General features: G+C 41.9%; 1 protein-coding gene across 2 annotated transcripts; it reads left to right on the forward strand.

Annotated features, from left to right (window-relative positions):
- The first annotated feature begins 3,320 nt into the window (after positions 1 to 3,320).
- LOC129709644 (KH domain-containing, RNA-binding, signal transduction-associated protein 2-like) lies at positions 3,321 to 22,218 on the forward strand. 2 transcript variants are annotated; one of them, XM_055656127.1, is made up of 11 exons: positions 3,321 to 3,504; positions 9,727 to 9,848; positions 11,240 to 11,356; positions 12,463 to 12,522; positions 13,993 to 14,139; positions 14,829 to 14,950; positions 15,650 to 15,878; positions 18,235 to 18,302; positions 18,556 to 18,614; positions 18,994 to 19,062; positions 20,276 to 22,218. In XM_055656127.1, the coding sequence occupies exons 1-11, from the start codon at positions 3,336 to 3,338 to the stop codon at positions 20,368 to 20,370; spliced, it is 1,257 nt and encodes a 418-aa protein (XP_055512102.1). In that variant the 5' UTR covers positions 3,321 to 3,335; the 3' UTR covers positions 20,371 to 22,218. The 2 variants fall into 2 exon arrangements, with proteins under 2 accessions (XP_055512102.1, XP_055512103.1); XM_055656128.1 differs by lacking the exon at positions 12,463 to 12,522.
- Positions 22,219 to 22,993: the final 775 nt, after the last annotated feature.

Raw genomic sequence — 22,993 nt, forward strand, 5'->3', positions numbered from 1 at the left:
CTCCCCCTTTCCCAATCGGCCACCATTTAGATAATAGTCTGCTTTCCCGTTTTTGCCACCAAAATGGATAACCTCACATTTATCCACATTATACTGCATCTGCCAAACATTTGCCCACTCACCCAGCCTATCCAAGTCACCTTGCAGTCTCCTATCATCCTCCTCACAGCTAACACTGCCCCCCAGCTTAGTGTCATCCGCAAACTTGGAGATATTGCCTTCAATTCCCTCATCCAGATCATTAATATATATTGTAAATAGCTGGGGTCCCAGCACTGAGCCTTGCCGTACCCCACTAGTCACTGCCTGCCATTGTGAAAAGGACCTGTTTACTCCTATTCTTTGCTTCCTGTTTGCCAGCCAGTTCTCTATCCACATCAATACTGAACCCCCAATGCCTTGTGCTTTAAGTTTGTATACTAATCTCTTATGTGGGACCTTGTCAAAAGCCTTCTGGAAGTCCAGATACACCACATCCACTGGTTCTCCCCTATCCACTAGTTACATCCTCGAAAAATTCTATAAGATTCGTCAGACATGATTTACCTTTCGTAAATCCATGCTGACTTTGTCCAATGATTTCACCACTTTCCAAATGTGCTGCTATCCCATCTTTAATAACTGACTCTAGCAGTTTCCCCACTACCAATGTTAGACTAACTGGTCTGTAATTCCCCAAAGGTAACTTTGAGGGTATGAGACGTGAATTGGCCAAGATAGACTGGCGATTGATTCTTAATGGGTTGACGGTGGATATGCAATGGAAGGCATTTAAAGACTGCATGGAGGAACTATAACAATTGTTCATCCCAGTTTGGCAAAAAAAAAAAATCAGGGAAGGTAGTGCATCCGTGGATAACAAGGGAAATCAGGGACAGTATCAAAACAAAAGATGAAGCGCACAAATTAGCCAGAAAAAGCAGCCTACCAGAGGACTGGGAGAAATTCAGAGACCAGCAGAGGAGGACAAAGGGCTTAATTAGGAAAGGGAAAATAGATTATGAAAGAAAACTGGCAGGGAAGATAAAAACTGACTGCAAAAGCTTTTATAGATATGTGAAGAGAAAAAGATTAGTTTAAACAAATGTAGGCCCCTTGCAGTCAGAAACGGGTGAATTGGTCATGGGGAACAAGGACATGGCAGACCAATTTAATAACTACTTTGGTTCTGTCTTCACTAAGGAAGACATAAATAATCTGCCAGAAATAGCAGGGGACCGGGGGTCAAATGAGATGGAGGAGCTGAGTGAAATCCAGGTTAGCCGAGAAGTGGTGTTAGGTAAATTGAATGGATTAAAGACCGATAAATCCCCAGGGCCAGATAGGCTGCATCCCAGAGTACTTAAGGAAGTAGCCCCAGAAATAGTGGATGCATTAGTGATAATTTTTCAAAACTCTTTAGATTCTGGAGTAGTTCCTGAGGATTGGAGGGTAGCTAATGTAACAACACTTGTTAAAAAGGGAGGGAGAGAGAAAACGGGGAATTACAGACCAGTTAGTCTAACGTCGGTAGTGGGGAAACTGCGAGAATCGGTTATTAAAGATGGGATAGCAGCACATTTGGAAAGAGGACAAAGTCAGCATGGCTTTTTGAAGGGTAAATCATGTATGACGAATCTTATAGAATTTTTCGAGGATGTAACTAGTAGAGTGGATAAGGGAGAACCAGTGGATGTGTTGTATCTGGACTTTCAGAAGGCTTTCGACAAGGTCCCACATAAGAGATTAGTATACAAACTTTAAGCCCACGGTATTGGGGTTTCAGTATTGATGTGGATAGAGGACTGGCTGGCAGACAGGAAGCAAAAAGTAGGAGTAAACGGGTCCTTTTCACAATGGCAGGCAGTGACTAGTGGGGTACCGCAAGGCTCAGTCTGGGACACCAGCTATTCGAAGCTGAGGGGCAGTGTTAGCTGTGAGGAGGATGCTAGGAGGCTGCAAGGTGACTTGGATAGGCTGGGTGAGTGGGCAAATGCAAGGCAGATGCAGCATAATGTGGATAAATGTGAGGTTATCCACTTTGGTGGCAAAAACAGGAAAGTAGATTAAAGATGGGATATCTGAATGGTGGCCGATTAGGAAAGGGGGGTGATGCAACGAGACCTGGATGTCACGGTACACCAGTCATTAAAAGTAGGCATGCAGGTGCAGCAGGCAGTGAAGAAGGCGAATGGTATGTTAGTATTCATAGCAAAAGGATTTGAGTATAGGAGCAGGGAGGTTCTACTGCAGTTGTACAGGGTCTTGGTGAGACCACACCTGGAGTATTGCGTACAGTTTTGGTCTCCTAATCTGAGGAAAGACGTTCTTGTCATAGAGGGAGTACAGAGGTTCACCAGCCTGATTCCTGGGATGTCAGGACTTTCATATGAAGAAAGACTGGATAGACTCGGTTTGTACTCGCTAGAATTTAGAAGATTGAGGGGGGATCTTATACAAACTTACAAAATTCTTAAGGGGTTGGACAGGCTAGATGCAGGAAGATTGTTCCAGATGTTGGGGGTCCAGAACAAGGCGCTACAGTTTAAGGATAAAGGGGAAATCTTTTTGGACCGAGATGAGGAAAACTTTTTTTCACACAGAGAGTGGTGAATCTCTGGAATTCTCTGCCACGGAAGGTAGTTGAGGCCAGTTCATTGGCTATATTTAAGAGGGAGTTAGATGTGGCCCTTGTGGCTAAAGGGATCAGGGGGTATGGAGAGAAGTCAGGTATAGGATACTGAGTTGGATGATCAGCCATGATCATATTGAATGGCGGTACAGGCTCGAAGGGCCGAATGGCCTACTCCTGCACCTATTTTCTATGTTTCCAGATGGAGGGGTCAGCAAGCTGCGAGGGGCCGCCATCTTCCCCGGGCGGCAGCGCCCTGCGACGAGCGGTGGGGGTGGGGTGATCTGGGCCGGGTGTGTGGGCGGGCTCGCTGCCAGATTGAGCTCCATGAACTTCCCTCGGATTGTGTGAGACACCGCGGCACCGTGCGCTCTTGTCATCACCGCGCAGAATTCGCCAAGAATTACAAAACGCCCAAAGCAAAATGGAGGCGAAAGCGGGAGGTCGGTGTCGGGGCGGGGCTTGGGAAAGGCGCCCACTGGGGGGCCAATCAGAAGGCGACAATACTGATGGACCGGCGATCCAACGAATCAGAAAGCAGGGTTATGACTGACGGTTCTGCGACCAATAGCGTGCAGAAAGCGATCAGATGGGCGGATACGTACGGTTGATGGACAGCAGTTTGGCGAATGGAAACAAGGGATTCTCCTAACTGACGACGGTCGCAACCAATATGCGTTGCGGGATGCGGTGACGCGACGGTGGGCGGACTCCAGGGGAACCTATGGGCGCTGCGGAATGCGGTGACGCGACGTTGGGCGGGCTCCGGCGGCGCGAGGAACAGAGAGCGGACTCGGGAGACATGGCGGAGGACAAATACCTGCCCGAGCTGATGGCCGAGAGGGATAGTCTCGACCCTTCCTTCGTGCACGCATCGCAGCTGCTCTCCGAAGGTGCGTTGGCCACCGACCCGCGAGCGGGTGGGCTGATCCCGGCCTGCGTGGGCCTGTGATGTAGGCCCGCGCTATAGGCCCAGGGCCCGTGGTGCAGGCCCGGGGCCTGTGGTGCTCGCTTCAGCCCAAGCCCGGGATCGGTTCACCCCGGGAGCGCGGCATTGGGGCTCTGACGTGAGCAGCCGCGGCTGTGAGGCCGGAGGCGCCGCGTGCAAGAGCCGGCGGCGCGGCCGAGAACAAAGGGCGAACCACGTGGGCCTGAGCCCGGCATCGAGGGGGAAGGGTGGAGCCCTGGGCCACGGAGGGGGGGAGGGGTTGCGGGAGCGGGAGGATGCCTGGGCCCAGCCAAGAGGAGTTGGGGCGGGGGGAGGAGAGGATGTCGGGGCCGGGTGGAGGGGGAGGCCCAGCGCCGCCCGGCGGCGATAAGGGCGGGCGACCAGGGACGAGAGGAGGCTCAAGGACTGCTCGGTGGGAGAGGCGTGGAAGTCCGACTACGGTCCGTTGTTTTGAGCCAGTGATACCCGCTCACTTGTGACCTTTTCGAGTTGGGGAGAGACGGGACAGACAGTAAGGGAAGGAGAGTTATGGTTAACAACTAGGCGATTCAGCAGGCCTAGGCAGACTGAGTGCTTGACCAAGTTCGCGCTGCTCACACCGACGTAATGGAGGCCTCACTAGGAGCACTGAACTCAGTAGACCTTTCTCATAATTTCACCACCAGTCACATCTCTCTGTCCCATAGAGACTTCTTGGTTTCCCTTGCCACCCAGCCCTCTCTAGGTACTTTTTCACAATATCAGGAATTGTGACATAATCATACAGCTCTTTTCCATCCAGGGACTGCCAAATGAAGCAGAGGTTCATATACATCACCTTAAACATCACCTTCTGTGTTCTTATCTGTGCATTTTGTTTTTAACCAAGTTAGGTTTTTGGGATGGTTTCTACTTAGAGGAAACACTGTTCTGATCCATTCATGGCCAGTGAAGTACTTACTGCTTTATAGTTGTCATGACAAGTGCCAATAAAATCTGAGAGATAAATATTGGCCCAGATGCCTACAGAAATTTGAAACTGCTGTGGAATATTTTGCATTTGGCTTTTTGGGAGTTTCAGATGCTCGTATAACCCCTCAATTATATATTGTAATGAACTCCAGTCTTGAGTGCAACTTTATTTGGATAACTGAGCTGGCTGAGTGCTATTTATTGATACAAAATGGAAAATAGTGGATGTACTCGGGTCGAACAGCATCTGGAGAGAAACCAGCCAATGATTCGCGTTGATTGCATTTCTTTAAAATAGGAATTGATTGCTGAGATTATGTTCTGATTGTTATGTGTCGACTTTAAGTCTTGCAGTAGTAGTAACTTTAATCATTTCTGCGTGGGGTGCATGTCTGTAGGATGAATGTTGTCATTATTGACTGAGAGTTACTAACAGAGTTGTCATTGTTGGAAATGGTGTGTAATATTTTCTTGTGATGTATGTAGATTAAAAATTGAGTTGGTGGCTGGTTCCTTCAGCATGCGGCTAGGCTGCAGTCCTAGCTGAATCACAATCGTCCATTAGTGTTTTCCAACGGTGGTATGAACTCAGTAACTATCTCATCTGTTGATCCAATAATGAAAGTTAATGATTTAAAAAAAAAACAATCTAAAACAACTACAGGCATTAAAATGTATTGCTTCTTTTATCACATTCGTGATAGCCGCTCTGAGGATAGATTAATGTTCAAGTAATATATATGCCTTTTATCATGATAAAAAGGCAAGTGGCAGAGGTGGCTTCAAAATTCTCACTGGGTTTCTAATGAGTTCACTGTAGTCATTTCTTATCCACCTGAAGAATTGTTCACGAGGCAACTTTTCTCAGCTTTGACTGCCATGGGTTCTGCAACTCTGGATTTTTTTTTGGCTTGATTGTGTGATTTTTAAGCGGTTTTATTTCTATAGTTTAGTTAATGCCTGGCCTCTGTAATAGAAAAATTCCCCTTCTCCCTTTTCACCTCTGGCTTTGTATTATCTGAAAATGGAAATACATTTGTTCTGTTGTATTTTAAATGTTTTGGTGTTACTTTGGATAGCTCTACAGTTTGCATAATTTTGCTCTTGTAGTTGTATTTATCATTGCTTTATGTATACTGTACTCTGAGCTTCATGGGAGCAAGGAAATTTATCCAGTGGGATGTTTGAAGCCTCGAGTAATGTTCCCTGATGTATATGATTAAACTAATCTGAATCGGATGGAAGCAGACAGACTGAATGTTTAACCCGTTTTGTACAAATGCTGGACACGAGGAACTACGGATGCTGCTTGCCACGCTGCATTTATTTGTCACTTTATTTGTCAATTTTATTAGGCATCTAAATGTCATTACAAACTTTATGGTAATCACATTGCTATTTAACAAATTCACTAAGTTTGTAGTGAATGTGAGACAGGAGTCCCAAATGCCACTTATTAAACTGTATGAAGAGCAGATTATTGTTCTGCAGTTTTTTCTGCATGTTGAATGTGATGCAAGCCATACATTGCAGGGGTGTTAGTAGTAAGTAGTAAAGAGTATATTCAGATTAGTTTTGCAACGGTGTCAAAGCTTATGACCAGCTCCTGAGCTTGAAAGGTATATTGTACCCTTTAGAAATATGACAACTGGTTCATTTGATGCAAACAAATACATTGACATGAGAAGAACTTAAATGATACTACTTAAACTGAGCCAGGGCACTGAAGAGTCCATTAAATCATGCTCAGCTGTTCATTTAGAATTAAGGTACATGTCAATGGGCCATTTAAGAAGAAGAAAAATATTAATGGAATTCCTTGGGTGCAAACTTCAATTTGTTTGTCCCATCTGTAGTTATTGGCTGACCACTACATACATTTTTCCAAAAATCAGATTTCTGCACTAAGATTTGATGTTACAAAGCAATAATTTGCCATTACATTTTATGTAGTCAAAAACAGAAGTCCTGCACTTGCTGGCATAATTTGGACACCCTATCGGACAATTCACCCTGTCAATGCACACACCATGGAGAGAGAATCATTGCCTGAATAATACTGGGCAATTGTATCTTAGATTCGATTTCACAATCTGATTCCCAGTTGATATCCACAGGGATTATATAGCTATATATAAAGTGATTGACACATTTTGCTTTTGTTTAATGTTCATTCTTTAGTCAATGCTCAGACATGCTAATCCAGTATGTTTAAGGCCAACGAGGTTAGCCTTCTGCATTTTATACCAGGTTAGTTTGAATGTGGGCAGACAGTGGGTAGTGTTTTTGGTTGGTTTCACTGGCTGGTTATTTAGTCAATTTAAGTTTATTATCACATAAACAAGTACAGGTGCAATGAAAATCTTGCTTGCAACAGCACCGCAGGCACATAGATACAGACAAAACACAAAAACACGCATTCCACAAATTCTGCTAGACTGAAAAGATAAAGACGTGAAGAAAGGACATTAGTGCAAGATGGGTAGAAAACAAGTCCATGGTAGTGCAAGATGTGTTTCCTTGCTCAGATAAGATTAGGGTTGTACAAATGTTTTGATGTGAAGAGGGCTGTGCCTGTGCCTTACATTTCTGTGCGTTGGAAAAGGAATGATGCACCAGGCCATGATGCAGCCAGTCTGAATATTTTTGACTTGATGCTGAATTCATTTAAATGTTCTGCCAAACTTGCCCACAGTGCAATGCCCTGCATCTAAAAAAATGTTCAGTAACTTAAGTTTTTTAATTTGGAGATGCAGTGTGGAAACGGGCCCTTTTACTCACCAAGTCCATACTGACCAACAATCACCCGTACACTAGTTCTATGTTAATCACATTTAGCATCCTGCATGTCTATGGAATGTGCAAGGAAATCAGAGCACGCAGGGAGTGACCACGGGGAGATCATATAAACAACCCCTTACAGATGTCACCCGTAATCATGATTGGACCTGCGTCACTAGCACTGTAAAGCAGCAGCTCTTCTGCTGCATCACTGTGCCACCCTGTAGCTAGCAAATTAGTCATACAGTGTGTAGACAGGCCATTCAGCCCAACTTGCCCACACCGATCAACATGTCCCATCTACCCTAATCCCAGTTGTCTGCGTTTGGCCCATATTCATCTATTCAATTTGTCCTATCCATGTAACTGGAAGGTACACAAAAATGCTTGAGAAACTCAGCGGGTGCAGCAGCATCTATGGAGCGAAGGAGATAGGTAACGTTTCGAGCCGAAATCCTTCTTCAGACACCCTTCTTCTATCCATGTAACTCTTTAATTGCTGCTTAAACATTGCGATAGTCCCTGCTTCAACTACCTCCTCCAGCAGTTAGTTCCATACATCCACCACTGTTCGTGTGAAAAGATAACCCCTCGGATTCCTATAAAATCTTTCCCCCTTCACCTTAAACTTATGCCTTCTGGTTCTCGTTTTCCCCTATTCTGCGCAAGAGACTGTTTCAGTAAGATTTCTTTAAGTAAACTGCAAAGTTTAGCATGCTGCGAGAACAATGATTGTAATTTTGAGTTTCTGTGAAAGTACATGACTTGGGCTTTGAAAGCAAGTAATGGGTAAAGATGTATTGTGAAGGATACACAAATAGACTAATGGCCAAATTTGACATGGATCCAATATGTGGTCTATTTTTAATACAATCTTCTCGGAGTAATCTGCCCTTTCTGTTTTTGGGATGCCTGCTTAGAGGGGAGTTCTTTGTATCTGAAAGGCTCATTATGATCACTCGTTATTTTGTAAACATATGCGTATATTAATGTTAAATTTATCAATTATTTTTTATTCTGGAAGAAGTTCGTTGGGGCAGAAAGTCTTGTTTCACAAGAGAAATCGGGTTATTTCAATCTATTATTGAACTTCTCAACAGCTGATGATATATCTCCAGATGTGGTGACTCACAAGAAAGGGATTTCAATTGTAGATTGGACAAAGGCCAACTCTATCTTGTCTAAAGGGTTGTGCTGCTCTTAAATCTTATTTGATGTACTCTCCTCAACACAGAATACAAAATGCTTTTCCCTGGAGTGTTTAAAAAGGAATTGCAATACTGCCGTGATACTTTAGATTTGTCCATCTTTAAATATTTTGTCATGTCTCGTTCATTTGAAAGTTTCAGTCTAATTTTTTTTGGTAAAATATTGTGAACTTGATACTTCAAAGGTCTTATTTGGCATTCTTGTCCAGAACAAATTTCGGAAAAGGAATAATGAGAGGATTCCAGGCGGTGATCGAAAACAAATCAACTGGTCACAAAGCTGTCATTGTCCTTGATTTTTTACGAGTTTTTGCAATTACTGAGCTTTGGTATATTTGGAGTGATTTGTTGGTTTTTTAATTATTTAAACAAGCCAATTGCTGCTGCCTAGAAGGTTGCTTTTTCTTCATCGAAAATTGCAGGAGAAGTGTGTGGAAATTGCACATCGAGTTATGTAATCTGTTACTTCTGATGGGCTGGTGTTTTTTGTTTATGACAAAGTTTCTGCTTTTAAGCTATTCTACCACAAAGCTTGGGTTCTAAGTGACATTCCTTGTTGCCAGGCTGCTCCATGTTCCTGTCTCCAACCTTCTGAACCCTGTGGATTGAAAAGAGATGCAGTGCGCTGGTCGGGCAGCATCTCTGGAGAATATGGATAGGTGATGTTTAGGTTTGGGACACTTGTTCAAACTGATTATAGGAGGGAGGATGAGAAAGCTGAAAAAAAGTGGGGGTGGGCCAAAGCCTGGCAAGTGATAGGTGGATATAAGTGAGGGTGGAATTTGATTGTCGGATGGTTGAACAAGTTTGAGAGATGACAAGGGGGAGAAATGTGCAAGATAAGGATGTGTGAAGCCAGAAGAAGGGATATCGGTGAAGGTGGGGGGGAAACTAGTGGGAGAAATGGGGGGCACAGAAAAGAGACAGCGTGCAGAACGGGGAGTTGTCATTTAAACTTGGAGAATTTACTGTTTATACCGTTGGGTTGTAAACTACCCAAGGGAATATGATAATCTAACTCCAGTTTGCACCTGGCTTCACAATGGCAGTGGACGAGGCCCAGGAGAGAACGGCCGATATGGAAATTGATGAGTGTGCTTTAAATTCGAGGGTTTGTAGAACAAAGCACAACATAAAATACAAATTTAGTATAAAACCAAAGTCCTTTGTTCTTCTATATTCTATATAATTTAGTGAACATCTTTTTAATTATTTTTAATTTGCAGAAATTCAAAGATTTCAAAAAGGAGAGAAAAAAGATGAAGAAAAGAGATTCCTTGATGTTCTGACACAGAAAAACATCAAGCTTTCTGAGCGATGCCTGATACCAGTTTCACAGTTTCCAAAGGTAAGGAGGAGGGGGGGGGGGGGGGGGGAGGAAATATCCATAGAGGGTAAATTTATGTTCAGTGCAACTGCATGAAAGCAGATCTCAGAACGGTCCAGAGGAGAGATAAGCAGATAATTAGTGATGGTGTGCTGTGACAGATAATTACTTTTGTGAATCAGGATGCCTTTTGTAGCAGGGGCCAGATGGAAATTAAAATTAATTATTTATTTACGCGGGATACAGTTATTGCCAGCAAGACCAGGAATTGTAATTCCTAATTGCTGTGTTGATTTTATTGCTTGTTTGTGCTGGGATGTGTGGAGCTGTTTGGCTTTTAAAGCTGTTCTTATTCGTGCACTTCTGATTTATACCGTGTTGAATAATTAATGATTTTGGGAGATTGGAAGCGAGTGTGTTGCAATACAGCCGCCAATCTGTTTCCATGGTTACAATTTGTAAGTGGCTTGTTCGGTGAAGTGTCTTATTGACTATGACTTCTAACATGATGATGGTGCAGTGTCCGAGGATGTTGACCAGGCAATGATCTCCAGGAACAGTTTTAAAAACTTAGTTGCCCAGTTACGTGGAGGCAAGTGCTGTGTCAGCATCTGAGGAAGTGTGAATTCAATGTTTAATGACATTTGTTGGCAAATTTCCCCATTTTTTGCTATGGAGGAATGGTGATTGAGTTGGGCTTGGGTAATTTCTCAAAGAAGCTACTGCAATGATGTTCTGGATCTGAGCTAAGAAAAGCAATCGTCTTGCTTTGATTTTTTACTAAAGCTTGTTGTGGGGGATTTTGGTTCATATCCTGTCTGCTGCTAAAGAGACTCACTCTAATCTCTGAATTTCAGTTCCGATCAATGCTATAATGGATCATGGCTGTAATGAGATCTGGAACGAGGTGATTCTGCAGCCCAAACTGGGTTGTTTGTTCATATCAGCAATGAATGCCCTCCTATTTAATCTGGTAGAGTAGTTATTGCCAACGTTGCAATTGGACTGCTTGTGGACAAGATATAACATGACACATCTGTTTTTATCGGCTGCATACTAGTGTGTACAGCAAGGTTGGTGGCACCACTATTTCTAGATCACCTGTGGCATTGTTGGTGTGTGTATTGGTTGTATGCATCTTCAGGTTAGTGGGACTTTGTATTATTTTTTTTAATTGTCTGGGACTTGCAAGGAAAATAATGCCCTGTGGGGTTGAAGAAAGTAGAATACAATTGTGATTTCCACTTGGCTTCTGCTTTATATGGATAGTTAAATATTGTATGAAGATTGTGTGGGTTTAGAATATCATTGTCTTTAATGCCATGATATTTTAAAGCACTTTATAGCCAATTAATTTTAATTCTCGTAATGGTTATAATGCTATTTTGCATTAACATTTCTTATTTCTGCAGTTCAACTTTGTAGGGAAACTACTTGGACCGAGGGGAAATTCATTGAAACGGCTACAAGAAGACACTGGCACAAAAATGTCCATCCTTGGGAAAGGCTCAATGAGAGATAAGGCCAAGGTACGTTTACTTTACTTGATAGAGATCCAGTAAATATCCAGATTAATTGAAATTGTAGTGGTTTATTATTGTCACATTTACAGAGATACAGAGGGAAAACCTTTACTTTAGTGTGCTATGCAGGTAAGTTATCCATACGTGTACAACGGTATGTGTAAAAAGAGATGGGGAACAGAGTGTAGAATTTAGTGCTAAAGCTACAAAAAGTGTAAGGATTGCAGCAAAGTAGATTTGGGGATTGTAAGTACATCACTACTTAGAAACATATAAAATTCTTAAAAGCTCGATGCAGGAAATATGTTCCGGATGTTGGGGGAGTCCTGAACGAGGGGTCACAGTTTAAGAGTATGCGGTAGGCCATTTAGGACTAAATGGGGGAAAAAAACGTTTTCACCCAGAGAGTTGTGAATTTGTGGAATTCTCTGCCACCGAAGGCAGTGAAGGCCAATTCACTGGATGTTTTCAAGAGGGAGTTAGATTTAGCTCTTAGGGCCGAGGGAAATGGGGGAAAAGCAGGAATGGTGTACTGATTTTAGATGATCAGCCAAGATCATATTGAATGGCAGTGCTAGTTCAAAGGACCGAATGGCCTACTCCTGCACCTATTTTTCTATCTATTAGCTTATGTTTCTATTATGAGATTATTAGACAATAGGTGCAGGAGTAGGCCATTCAGCCTGTCGAGCGAGAACCGCCATTCAAAGCGATCCTGGCTGATCATCCCCAATCAGTACCCCGTTCCTGGCTTCTCCCCGTATCCTCTGACTCCCGCCATCCCGGGAGTCAGCCTTGTAAACCTATGCTGCACTCCCTCATTAGCAAGAATGTCCTTCTTCAAATTAGAGGACCAAAACTGCACACAATACTCCAGGTGTGGTCTCAGTAGGGCCCTATACAACTGCAGAAGGACCTCTTTGCTCCTATACTCAACTCCTCTTGTTATGAAGGCCAACATGCCATTCGCTTTCTTCACTGCCTGCTGAATGTGCATGCTTACTTTCATTGACTGATGAACAAGGACCCCCCCAGATCCCGTTGTACTTCCCCTTTTCCCAACTTGACACCATTTAGATAATAATCTGCCTTCCTGTTTTTGCTACCATTAGCTGAGAGGTCCAATCAAGAGTCTGGCAACATCAGGGAAGAAGCTGTTCTTGAATCCAGCGGTATGTGCTTCCAAGCTTTGTATCTTCTGCCTGACGAGGGAGGGGAGCTGCAAAGGTTGTTCTCTGGGTAACTGATCTGGGAATCTAAATAGTGACCCTGGGCTTCAAGTTCACTTTTCCAGTGGGATAATAGCATTCTTTTAGCTGCAACAGTCTTGCATAAATCTGTTAGCTGTTTGAGGGTCCGTTGGAAAACCTAATAAGTTGAGTGGACTTTGAGTGGATATTGCAGTTGTAAAAATGTTGGATCTCGTATTATATTTGATTAATTGCTGTTCTGAGAGTATTACATCAGGTTTTGTTTCGATCTGTTCACTTGCTGATAAGGTCATTAAGAGTCAAGAGAGTTTTATTGTCGTGTCCCAGATAGGACAATGGAATTCTTACTTGCTACAGCACAACAGAATATGTAATCATAATACAAAACGGAAGATGAAAGTTTAGTGTGTCTATAGACCATAGACCATATATACACAATAAATAAACAGATATAGTGCAATGGTAATAATAGACTGTTATTGTTCAGAGCTTATTTGATGTTGTGTTTAATAGCCTGCTGGCTGTGGGGAAGAAGCTGTTCCTGAACCTGGATGTTACAGATTTCAGGCTCCTGTACCTTCTTCCCGATGGCAACGGTGAGATGAGTGTGTGACCAGGATGGTGTGGGTCTTTGATGATGTTGGCAGCCTTTTTGAGGCAGCAACTGCGATAGATCCCATCGATGGTGGGTAGGTCAGAGCCGGTGATGTACTGGGCAGTGGTCACAACTTTCTAGTCTTTTCCGCTCCTGGACGTTCAAGTTGCCGTACCAGGCCACGATGCTGCCAGTCAGTATGCTCTCTACTTTGCACCTGTCGAAGTTTGAGTGAGTCCTTCTTGACATACCGACTCTCTGTAATCTTCTCAGGAAGTAGATATGTCTTCTTTCTAATTGCATCAGGGTGCTGGGACCCGGAAAGATCTTTGGAAATATTCATGCCCAGGAATTTGAAGTTTTTTTACCCTTTTCACCATCGTTAATATAAACGGGGATGTGGGTCCCTATCCTATCCCTTCTGAAGTCCACAATCAGTTCCTTGGTTTTGCTGGTGTTGAGAGCCAGGTTGTTGTGCTGGCACCATTTGGTTTTTAAGATTGTTGTGCAAGAAAGATCGAGTGGAATGAATGGGTTGAGAATTGAAGTATAGATTTTATTCTAGATTTCAACAAATGTTTGATATTTTGGGAGGGACAGTATGGAATATGGTTGTTTCTCCCTGAATTAATTCCTTAAATTCGAGCACAGCAAAGACACTGAGGTAGGACAGCATCGATATACTTGTGTAACTGCGTAGATTAAAATTCTTAGTACCACTGTTAAATCATCTCGTATTACAATTTGATTTTGAAAGTAGTCATTTGACAGTTAATCGATAATTGTGCTTATTTTATCTGTCATGCTTGTTTTTGTCTTTTTTCTCATTTCATTAGGAAGACGAGCTTCGTAAAGGAGAAGAAGCTAAGTATGCACACTTGAACTGTGATCTGCACGTTCTTGTTGAAGTCTTTGCACCTCCTACTGAAGCATATTCGCGAATGTACCATGCAATGGAGAAGCTTAAAAAATTTCTTGTACCGGTGAGTCTTTTTTGCTTTGTGCTAACGAGATGCATGCAACAGGGTTGTTCCCACATGAGTTTCGGGCTTCTGCTTTACCTCATTGTGCTAACCATCCCTGAGAGTGAATTGAATAAATGATACACTTGTGCAAAAGGCAATTGGGAAAACAAGTACATGGTAGTGCAAAAGATGGTCTGAAGTATTTCATTGCCGAGTGATGATCAGTTCAAGAACCTGATGGCTGGAGGAAAGTAGCTGTTCCTGAACCGGGTGGTGTGCGACTTGAGGCCTCTGTATTACCTGCTCAATGGTAGCAGTAAGAAGACAGTCTTACTTGGATGGTGGGGTTCTTTGATTTCCGACGCTGACTTGAGGCTATGCCTCATGAGCGCTTGTTGGTGGAGAGGACAGTCCCCCGATGGATCAGGCTGAGTCCACCAATTGGCTGTACCAAGAATTGCTGGACTTGGCCATGATGCAGCTTTTGGGATACATTCTAAAGTGCATCTGTAGAAGTAGGTTAGCGTATTTAGTGACATGCCAAATCTTTTTAAACTTATGAGAGAGTCTATTGTTTGCAACTATGATTTCTGTTGATCATGATAAGGTTACTCATGCTTGAATGATGTCACAAAGATGGATGTTGAAAGGGAGGTGTAAGGTTTAATTCTCTGTCATTGATTTGTAATTCTGTTGTGTGTTAATAGGACTACAATGATGAAATCAGACAGGAGCAGCTGACTGAGCTGGCATACTTGAATGGCGGGCAAGATGCATCCCGCGGGAGAGGTGTACGTGGCCGCGGTGCTCCGCCTCTACCATTTGCAAGGTAATAGTTACGAAAGACTGATTGTTACGGATGTAATAGTCCAGGGAGTGTGCCTCATTAGTTGTATGCATAATTTATTTTCTATCCATTGTGTGGGCTTAGTCAATTGAAGCTGTCTTTTCGCATCTTCAGAAATAACTTAAAAATACGTTCCTTTTCCTCCCTTCCTGCGTGAACATGCATTCACAAGGCTTGACTGGGAAACTAAAATTCTACATGTTTGAGAGAACTATTTTTTGCCATGTTGCTACTATGCATGAAGTAGTATGTGCATGTCTGTACAAAGTATGAATGATAATGCTATACAGCACTGGAGAAGCATTATCCAGAGTTACAGCTGTGGTGATAGAGTTGTGGTAAGCCCATGGTAATACCAATGTTGAGCATTAACAGTCGCCCCAAACCTTGCATTACTTGTGGAATCGTCTCTCCAACCATTCAAGTGGCACCTGTTCTTCTACCTGGACTAATGCACAGACAATATCATTTGAAACGGCAGGCTTTCCCAGCTGATTTGTGTTGCATATCTTGTCGACTGCATAAATGGCCTGCTGTAATTGTGCCTGAAGCGCCTCTCAATATTTCTCTCGGATTCTGTTGACAAGATCAGCGAGGCTTTTGTCCTGTCTTTGGGCTTCTGGCTGAGGGTGTTGTCCTTTCACCTTTTCTTTAAAGGGTCGGTGTGTTTTGTTTTTGCAGGGGCCGTGGTGTGGCGCCACCCCCACCTTCCCCTCAATACGGACCACGAGGTGCGATGACACGTGGAGCAGTTGTGAGGGGAGCCCCTGGAGGCCACAGAGAGGTGGCGAGTGGGCGCGGTGTCGCCCCAGCACAGAGGGGTGCCCCAGCGCCTCGAGGCCGAGGGACACCTGCAGTGTATAGGCAGCCACTCCACCCACCGCCTGCTCAGGAGAGCTATGATGAATATGTAAGTCCCTTAATTATACTGCAGTGCCTTTTGGAGAGTATGTTTAAAGGAACATATTTTTACGTTGGGATACTGATCGTATAGCCTCTCGTCTATCTATAAAGAACAGAATAGCGCAGGACATGAACATACCCTTCAACCTACAAAGTCCATGTCAATTTAAACTGCACCTACCTACAAGATCCTTGCCTTTCCATTGCTTGACGTTGCTCTCGTTTCTGCCTCCATCAGCTCTTTGGAAGTGTTCCAGGCAACTACTGTTCTTTGATGAACTTGCATCTCAAATCTCCTATAGACTTCTCTTGCCTTAAAACTATATTGAAATTTCCACCCTGGGAACAAAAACTCTGACCTATCTATGCTTCTTATAATCTTCTTGCCCCACTTTCTTGCGCTCTGGGAAAAACAATACCAATTTGTGCAACTGCTTCTATAGCTAATACCCTGTAATCCAGTCAACATCCTGGTGAACCTCTTCTGTGCCTTCTCCCACGCATCCTTCCTGTAATGGGGTAACCAGAACTGCACAATTGAAAGTCTAGCTTGGATTTGAGATTATGATGCAGCAGAAAGCTATTAAGCCCATTGTGTCTCCACTACTCTACAGGTTTGCCCATCTTCTTAACGTGAGTGTTGAATCTTCAATGTCTTTAATTATTTCTAAGTCTGACGGAGCTTTCTATCTCTATCTGTTCAGAAGAGAGTACCAGATCACAGCTGCCCTCTGGTGGTGGACAGGAAATCCTCACTCCATTGTCATTGGTGCATTAATTGTTAAGTCGATGCTCCCTCTGTTAAAAGGAAGTGGGTCATTCTGTTGCAGACTACCTAAACCGCTCATAATTCTACAAGCCCCAGTAACAAAGTTCAATTATCTTTGGCATAATCCAAGATACTGTTATTCCTCCATTCCATTCAATATACTCCTATTTATTAATTTTCCCTTGTATTGTTGCCCCAGCCCAAATGTATTACCTTGTACTCATCTGCCTAACTAATCAGACTCTGTATATCTTTATCTAAATGTCTTCCCTTTCCTAACCAATGGGCTGATTTTAGTTTTATCCAAGTATCTTTATTGTGCCCCTGACATTTAAGTGTCTCATTAATATATAATAGGAGTATGAGCCACAAGGTCTGCCAAAAGATACAACCTGCGACTCAAGTTTCCATTGTCTTTGCTTTGACTATGGTACTATGATCTGAGGTTCATCTGAGGCTGCTTTCTCAGAACTTGACTAATCTAGTAATGACTGGAAAGCTCAGGTATGTGCAATGAAATGCAGCCTGACAACTAGTCATACGGATGCAAAGCATTGTGGAAGATATTAACAAAGGCAGGGGACTTAGAGGTGATGATGAAAGGATATAGTGATGGGCCTGTCCCATTGAGGCGATGTTTCAGGCCCGGCGACTGGAACGGTGATTGTCAGAGTGGAAACTTGGGTAACAAGTTTTTCTTGATGCCTGATTATTTACCTTTCTGCTCTATCTGTTCCCACTTTCAAGAGTGATTCATTCTCAAATGTACTGACTGGAGCAATGAAGTACTTTCTTCCAGCAGCATGACAGGCGTGTGTGTGAGGCGGATATGACTAGATAATATATAATAAGCGATGATTAATTTTAAAAACTGATGCCTGCCTCATTCAAAGTTTATGCAAGTGGTTCTTCATTTCATCTCTTTTCTGTTGTTGCCAAGTAGAAAATATTGTTTTCTGAGCCAAGCCAATCTCCTTGTAAATAAAATTCTCCATCTCCTCAGCACCTCAGTGTTTCACATCCTTCCTTGAATATATTGACCAGATGTGTAGTCAGTACTTGTTGCCCAATTGACCTCCCTTTTCTTGTATCCATATATAGGCATGTCACTATTTATGTTCCCTTGCAGCATTTGCCTCCACATTTCTGTGCACTTCCAATTCTGTATAAGACACAAAGTGCTTTAGTAACTCAGTGGGTCAGGCTGCATCTCTGGAGAACAAATAGAATGCTGATGTTTTGGGTCGGGACCCTTTATCATACTGATTCAGTCTGAAAAGGGATCCTGAACTGAAAGGTCATTTATCCATCTTCTCCGAAGATGCTATCTGACCTGCTGAGTTATTCCAGCACGTTGTCATTTTTGGTAAACCAGCATCTGCAGTTCCTTATTTCTATTCTGTATAGTTGTGCTTGGGTTCATTTTCGCATGTGTGATATGCATAGCTCTGCACAGTGGCATTTGAGGTACTGAAATTTGAAAGTGAAGTGTTAAATGGTGAATAGTTGCCACTGTCCCTCCAGACCAAGACATAGCACAGAACTTTAGGTTAGAACAGAGCTGACTAATACAACTTGTTTTTCAACATTGCAGGGCTACGATGATGGCTATTCAGAACAAAATTATGATAATTATGAAAACTATTATGATCAAGCACAGGGGTAAGTGGAGTTGGGTGTTATATTTTATAGTTTTGATCATAAGGATACGTGCACTCTTTCACTCTGATTTGTATTGGCATTTTAGTTCGGTATAATGCAGTGTTGTGAGGGTGTTTCCATTATTAACAGCCCATATCTAAATTTGTTGGTCTCAAATACAGAGTAGCTAATGAACATTAGCCTGAGATAAGTGCGCTGTTGCTTTGACCATATTTGCAATGCATTGATATTTGACTTGGTATTATGTTTGTAGCGATGCTGAATATTTTGACTATGGACATGGTGAAGCACAGGATACATATGACGATTATGGTGAGTGAATTGCAATTATACCTTTTTGAAAATGATCCAATTCATGTGTATTTGACGTAAAAAGCACCAATTTTGATCTGCCTGTGTTAAATTAATTGCGTAATTGACAGGTGTTGGATTTTTTTAACTTGCTGAGTCGTATCAAAGGCAGTAAACATTGTTATTTAACGGCTCATTATTTTTCCCATCATACCAGGGAGATTTTGCTTTAGACATTCATACATTGCAGGTTGCCAAACTGCTCCATTTTCTCTGGTACTTTATTCTGTTTCTGATCTAGCATTGTTGTTCAGGCCTATCTTATAGAAAGTTGTCATGTTTATATCGTGTTCAAGATAAAATTAGATTTAGGTTGATGGAACATTATTTTGTGCTCCAGAATCAGGACAAATGGGCCAAGGCCGTGCAGCCTTAAGACCTGTACCACAACCGCTTTTCCAAGAATTAAGTGAGTGTCATCTTGAAAATGTTGCTTAAACTTGTCATCTGTATATAAATGCCATCTTGGGGCTTGATAACTCCCTGATGTCCTCTGTTGTATTTGCACACGTAGGTCTATGCTTTGTTTTCTTGCTCTTTGCTGCCCATCTCTCTTGGTTATTGAAGGGCTATTTGCTTATTGTGGGGAAGTTGACTGGCCAAGATATTTTCACTTTCATGTTGGGAATTCTACATTGGCATAATGTCACTCGAACTGTCAGAAGATCATGTGATAAGAGCAGAATTAGGCCTTTCGGCATTCTACTCCGCCATTCAATCATGGCTGAACTATCTCTCCCTCCTAAGCTCATTCTCCTGCCTTCTCCCCATAACCTCTGACACCTGTACTAATCAGGAATCTATCTCTGTCTTGTATGTATACACTGACTTTGCCTCCACAGCCTTTTGTGGCAAATAATTGCACAGATTCACCACCCTTTGACTAAAGAAATTCCTTCCTAAATCTCCTTCCTAAAAGAATGTTCTTTAATTCTGAGGCCATCACCTGGACACTCCCACTAGTGGAAACATCCTATCCACGTCCACTGTATCCAAGCCTTTCACTATTCTGTGTGTTTCAATGAGGTCCCTCATTATTCTTCTAAACTCCAGACAATAGAGGCTCAGCGCCCAGTGTCAAACGCTCATCGTATGTTAACCTACTCATTCCTGGGATCATTCTTATAAACCACCTCTGGACCCTCTCCAGAACCAGCACATCCTCCAGCCAATATGGTTCCTCCAACATTGTTCACAATATTCCAAATGCAGCCTGACCAGTGCCTTATAGAGCCTCAGCATTACATCCCTGCTTTTGAAGCCCTCTAAATAAATGCAAGCATTGCGTTTGTTTTCTTTACTACTGAATTGACTTGCAGATTAACAATTGGGCACTTTTTGGGAATCCTGCACCAGCACTCACTCCCATATTCCTTGGCACCTCTAATTTCTGGATTCTCTCCCCATTTAGAAAATAATCTATGCCTTTATTCCTACTACTTTGCTACACTATTTCTTAGGATTGCATTTGCCCTGCAGAAGGTGGTTTGCATTAAATGTTGTTAGCCATTCAGGTGGATTTATTGTAACCTGTGGCCATCTTTACTTTGTGACGTAATCTTCTATTTGATGTTTTGGACATTGGGTACATACCCTTCTCAACAAAGTAAATTGTTCTACAGGCCAGGAAGATTGGAGTGCAGGACGAGCCAACAGGAAGGCACCAGCAAGGCCACTCAAGAGAATGTACAGAGAACATCCCTATGGGCGATACTAAGAGCAGCCCCTGACCGTGCGCCCTTATACATTGCTTCAATCTTCTATGGTCACCATCTTGTTATCAACTGTGAGACAAGTAATAGTCCATTTGTTTTCTACTCTGGAAATTTATTGGGTGGACTGATTTATGTACATGTTTAGGTAATTAGAACCCATGATAGTGCAACTCTGGCATGATTGTTTCAATAAATTAGTGGGCAGTAAGTTCTCAAATGATTAGAATGCTTTGTTTTTATACTGTTGCTGCATCTGTCAATTTATATGTATGTGTAAAGATGGCTTTTATTTGCCATTTGATTTTAATTCTGCTGTGTAGGTATTTTTAGGCTTGTTTACCTAGACACTTCTGTTAATTCAGTTTAGACAATGTTTAAACTGATCTGGAGTTGCAGAATTCAATTGGATTACATGAGCTGCATTTCAAACTTGTCAAGTTAAATCAAATTGTTGCCACATTCCACTCACTTGCCTCGCTACAGATCTGTTCATAGTAATGAAGCTTTGCCAATCTCTTTGCTATTACCTATTCTTAGTGTTTGGAGCCTGTATAAATCCCTTGTTTTAAGCCTAATAAGTGTGTCAGTGTTTGACAAAGGATCTCTTAACCAGGAGAGCAAGATTTTTATAAAGGGATGTTACGTACATTTGATTTTTGATTTGTTCTTTTTCCAAAGACCCTCCCAAGGTTTGCGTGTTGGCAATTCATTAGAATTTGCCATGGCATCTTTTTCATTTCTGCTGGAAGGGAAATTTGTCAACATTTTAATTAAAAAAAAAAAAAAAAAAAAAAAAAAATTGCTTCCAGCTTGCAGAAAGCTTGGTTGCAATCTTTGCTCGTTATGTGGGATTGTTCAATGCAGGTGGCTTCTTAGAGCACCATTTTAGTTTTTGGTATGAATTGATTTGGATTACGAAAAATATGTACTTGTCCAAATTGCTTATTATTCTCGAAAGGACCGTCCGTGACAGTCATTCAGCTCACGGTGCCTGATCTCAGCTCTTATGTTATTTTGCATTTTAATTAAGTTTAGGTAACTGGCCAAGCAGCTGCAGTAATATATTTGTCAACACTGCTAGGAGACATTGCAAGAAATGTGGTAGTGAGGGTAGGGAGATTTTACTTTCCTCTGGCTGATCTTCCTGACGCTTGGGGTTACCCAACCTCAGAAGCTGTACACATGTCTCCACAGCAATTACTGAACATTAATGATGTTGAAGAAAACATTTTGAAGGACGTTTGACACCATTATTTTAGCACATGGGCAGGTTTTGGGCATTTGCTTTAGGGTTTTTGTGTTGGATCTGTAGGAACCTAATTTTCATGGAGAATGTCTGTCACTTTGTACAAAAGTGTTTCAAGTGTTTGGGTAGCTGGGATCTTGTATTCAGGCATTTATAGTAATTTAAGAGGTGAACATTTAGCAAAAATTATGGTCCATCATGTGAGAAATAATTCTGGAAGCTAGTGGATTTTCTTCATTCCATTCCCCATTTTCCAAAATGCTACTTTTTCCATTTTCCCTCGGTGCTTCTGGCAAACTTCGAGAGGGTCTTACTGCTAATGTAAAAAGGGACACTGCAGCTAAAATTGAGTTTGTGTGTTGTTGGAAGTTTATAACCACAAATGTCTGTTATCCTTAATCTGTGCCTGGACATAAATATGCATTGCACTCCTTGTGTGAGCCTGCCTAAATAGGTAGCTAAACATTTGTCCGACACAATTGCACCAGTTTGTCAATAAAGTTTAATTCTTTTGTATAGAACTAAACCGAATTCCCTCTTTTCCTTAGAAATAAAATCTTTCTGTTCCTGCAGTACAATAAACATTTCAATATATAAATTTAAAGACCTTGGTGTTCAAATGATTTCTTTTTACCAAAAAAAATAGCTTGGTTAAAGTCCTTGGATTGAGTTGAAAGTTAAAAGAAAACCGGTTAAACCTGTTGCATGTATTTTGGTTAATATGTACAGTAACGGTGAAATAAACACACAAATGGTTTCATCTTGCTAAAATAAATATAGCGGATTTGTTTATGCCTGCATTTTATGTGAACAATACCTAAAGAAGATAGAGGTAAGACCACTGCTTTGACATAAATTGTTAAAAGACAAAATATTCCTTATAGATTCTTTATTGCGACTAACAACGTTAATATCGTACGTTTGATATTACGCCAAACCGGGGTCCTGGGTAATTCAGTGTTTGGAGTCCAATAACCGATGTCACAGTTAACAAATACCAAACAAAAAAACGCACGAGGTTAATGAATACAAAAAGTTAATGTCTTTCTATATTGAGTTTTAAAATGTATTTGCAATTTTCAGTGTTAATGTGACTAAGTCTCGGCAATCCCAGTCAGTTTACAGGGCTCAATGTCTTTATGATGAAATGAAAGATGATGGCTGATTTTTTTAAAGGAATATTTCGCAGGACGGATGACTAAACCTTAACCACCTCGCAAAATGCACAAGGTAACCGTAATGAGACATCTCTAATTTTAAGGCACTGATGTGTATATACAACCTTTCTTGGTAACTATTACAGTTATAAATGGTTAAAAATGTAAACTTCCAAACATTAAAATAGGAAAATAGGCATATAAATTTCTAATTAGTGTTAA

Source organism: Leucoraja erinacea, chromosome 26, assembly GCF_028641065.1.
Source record: "Leucoraja erinacea ecotype New England chromosome 26, Leri_hhj_1, whole genome shotgun sequence".
NCBI lineage: Eukaryota > Metazoa > Chordata > Chondrichthyes > Rajiformes > Rajidae > Leucoraja > Leucoraja erinaceus.

Bases quoted from the DNA above. Each gene is read 5' to 3' on its own strand.
- LOC129709644 (XM_055656127.1), top strand. From the start codon at position 3,336: ATGGGCGCTGCGGAATGCGGTGACGCGACGTTGGGCGGGCTCCGGCGG. The intron at 3,505-9,726 runs GTGCGTTGGCCA...TTTAATTTGCAG, and splicing joins ATCGCAGCTGCTCTCCGAAG to AAATTCAAAGATTTCAAAAA. The intron at 14,951-15,649 runs GTAATAGTTACG...TTGTTTTTGCAG, and splicing joins CCGCCTCTACCATTTGCAAG to GGGCCGTGGTGTGGCGCCAC.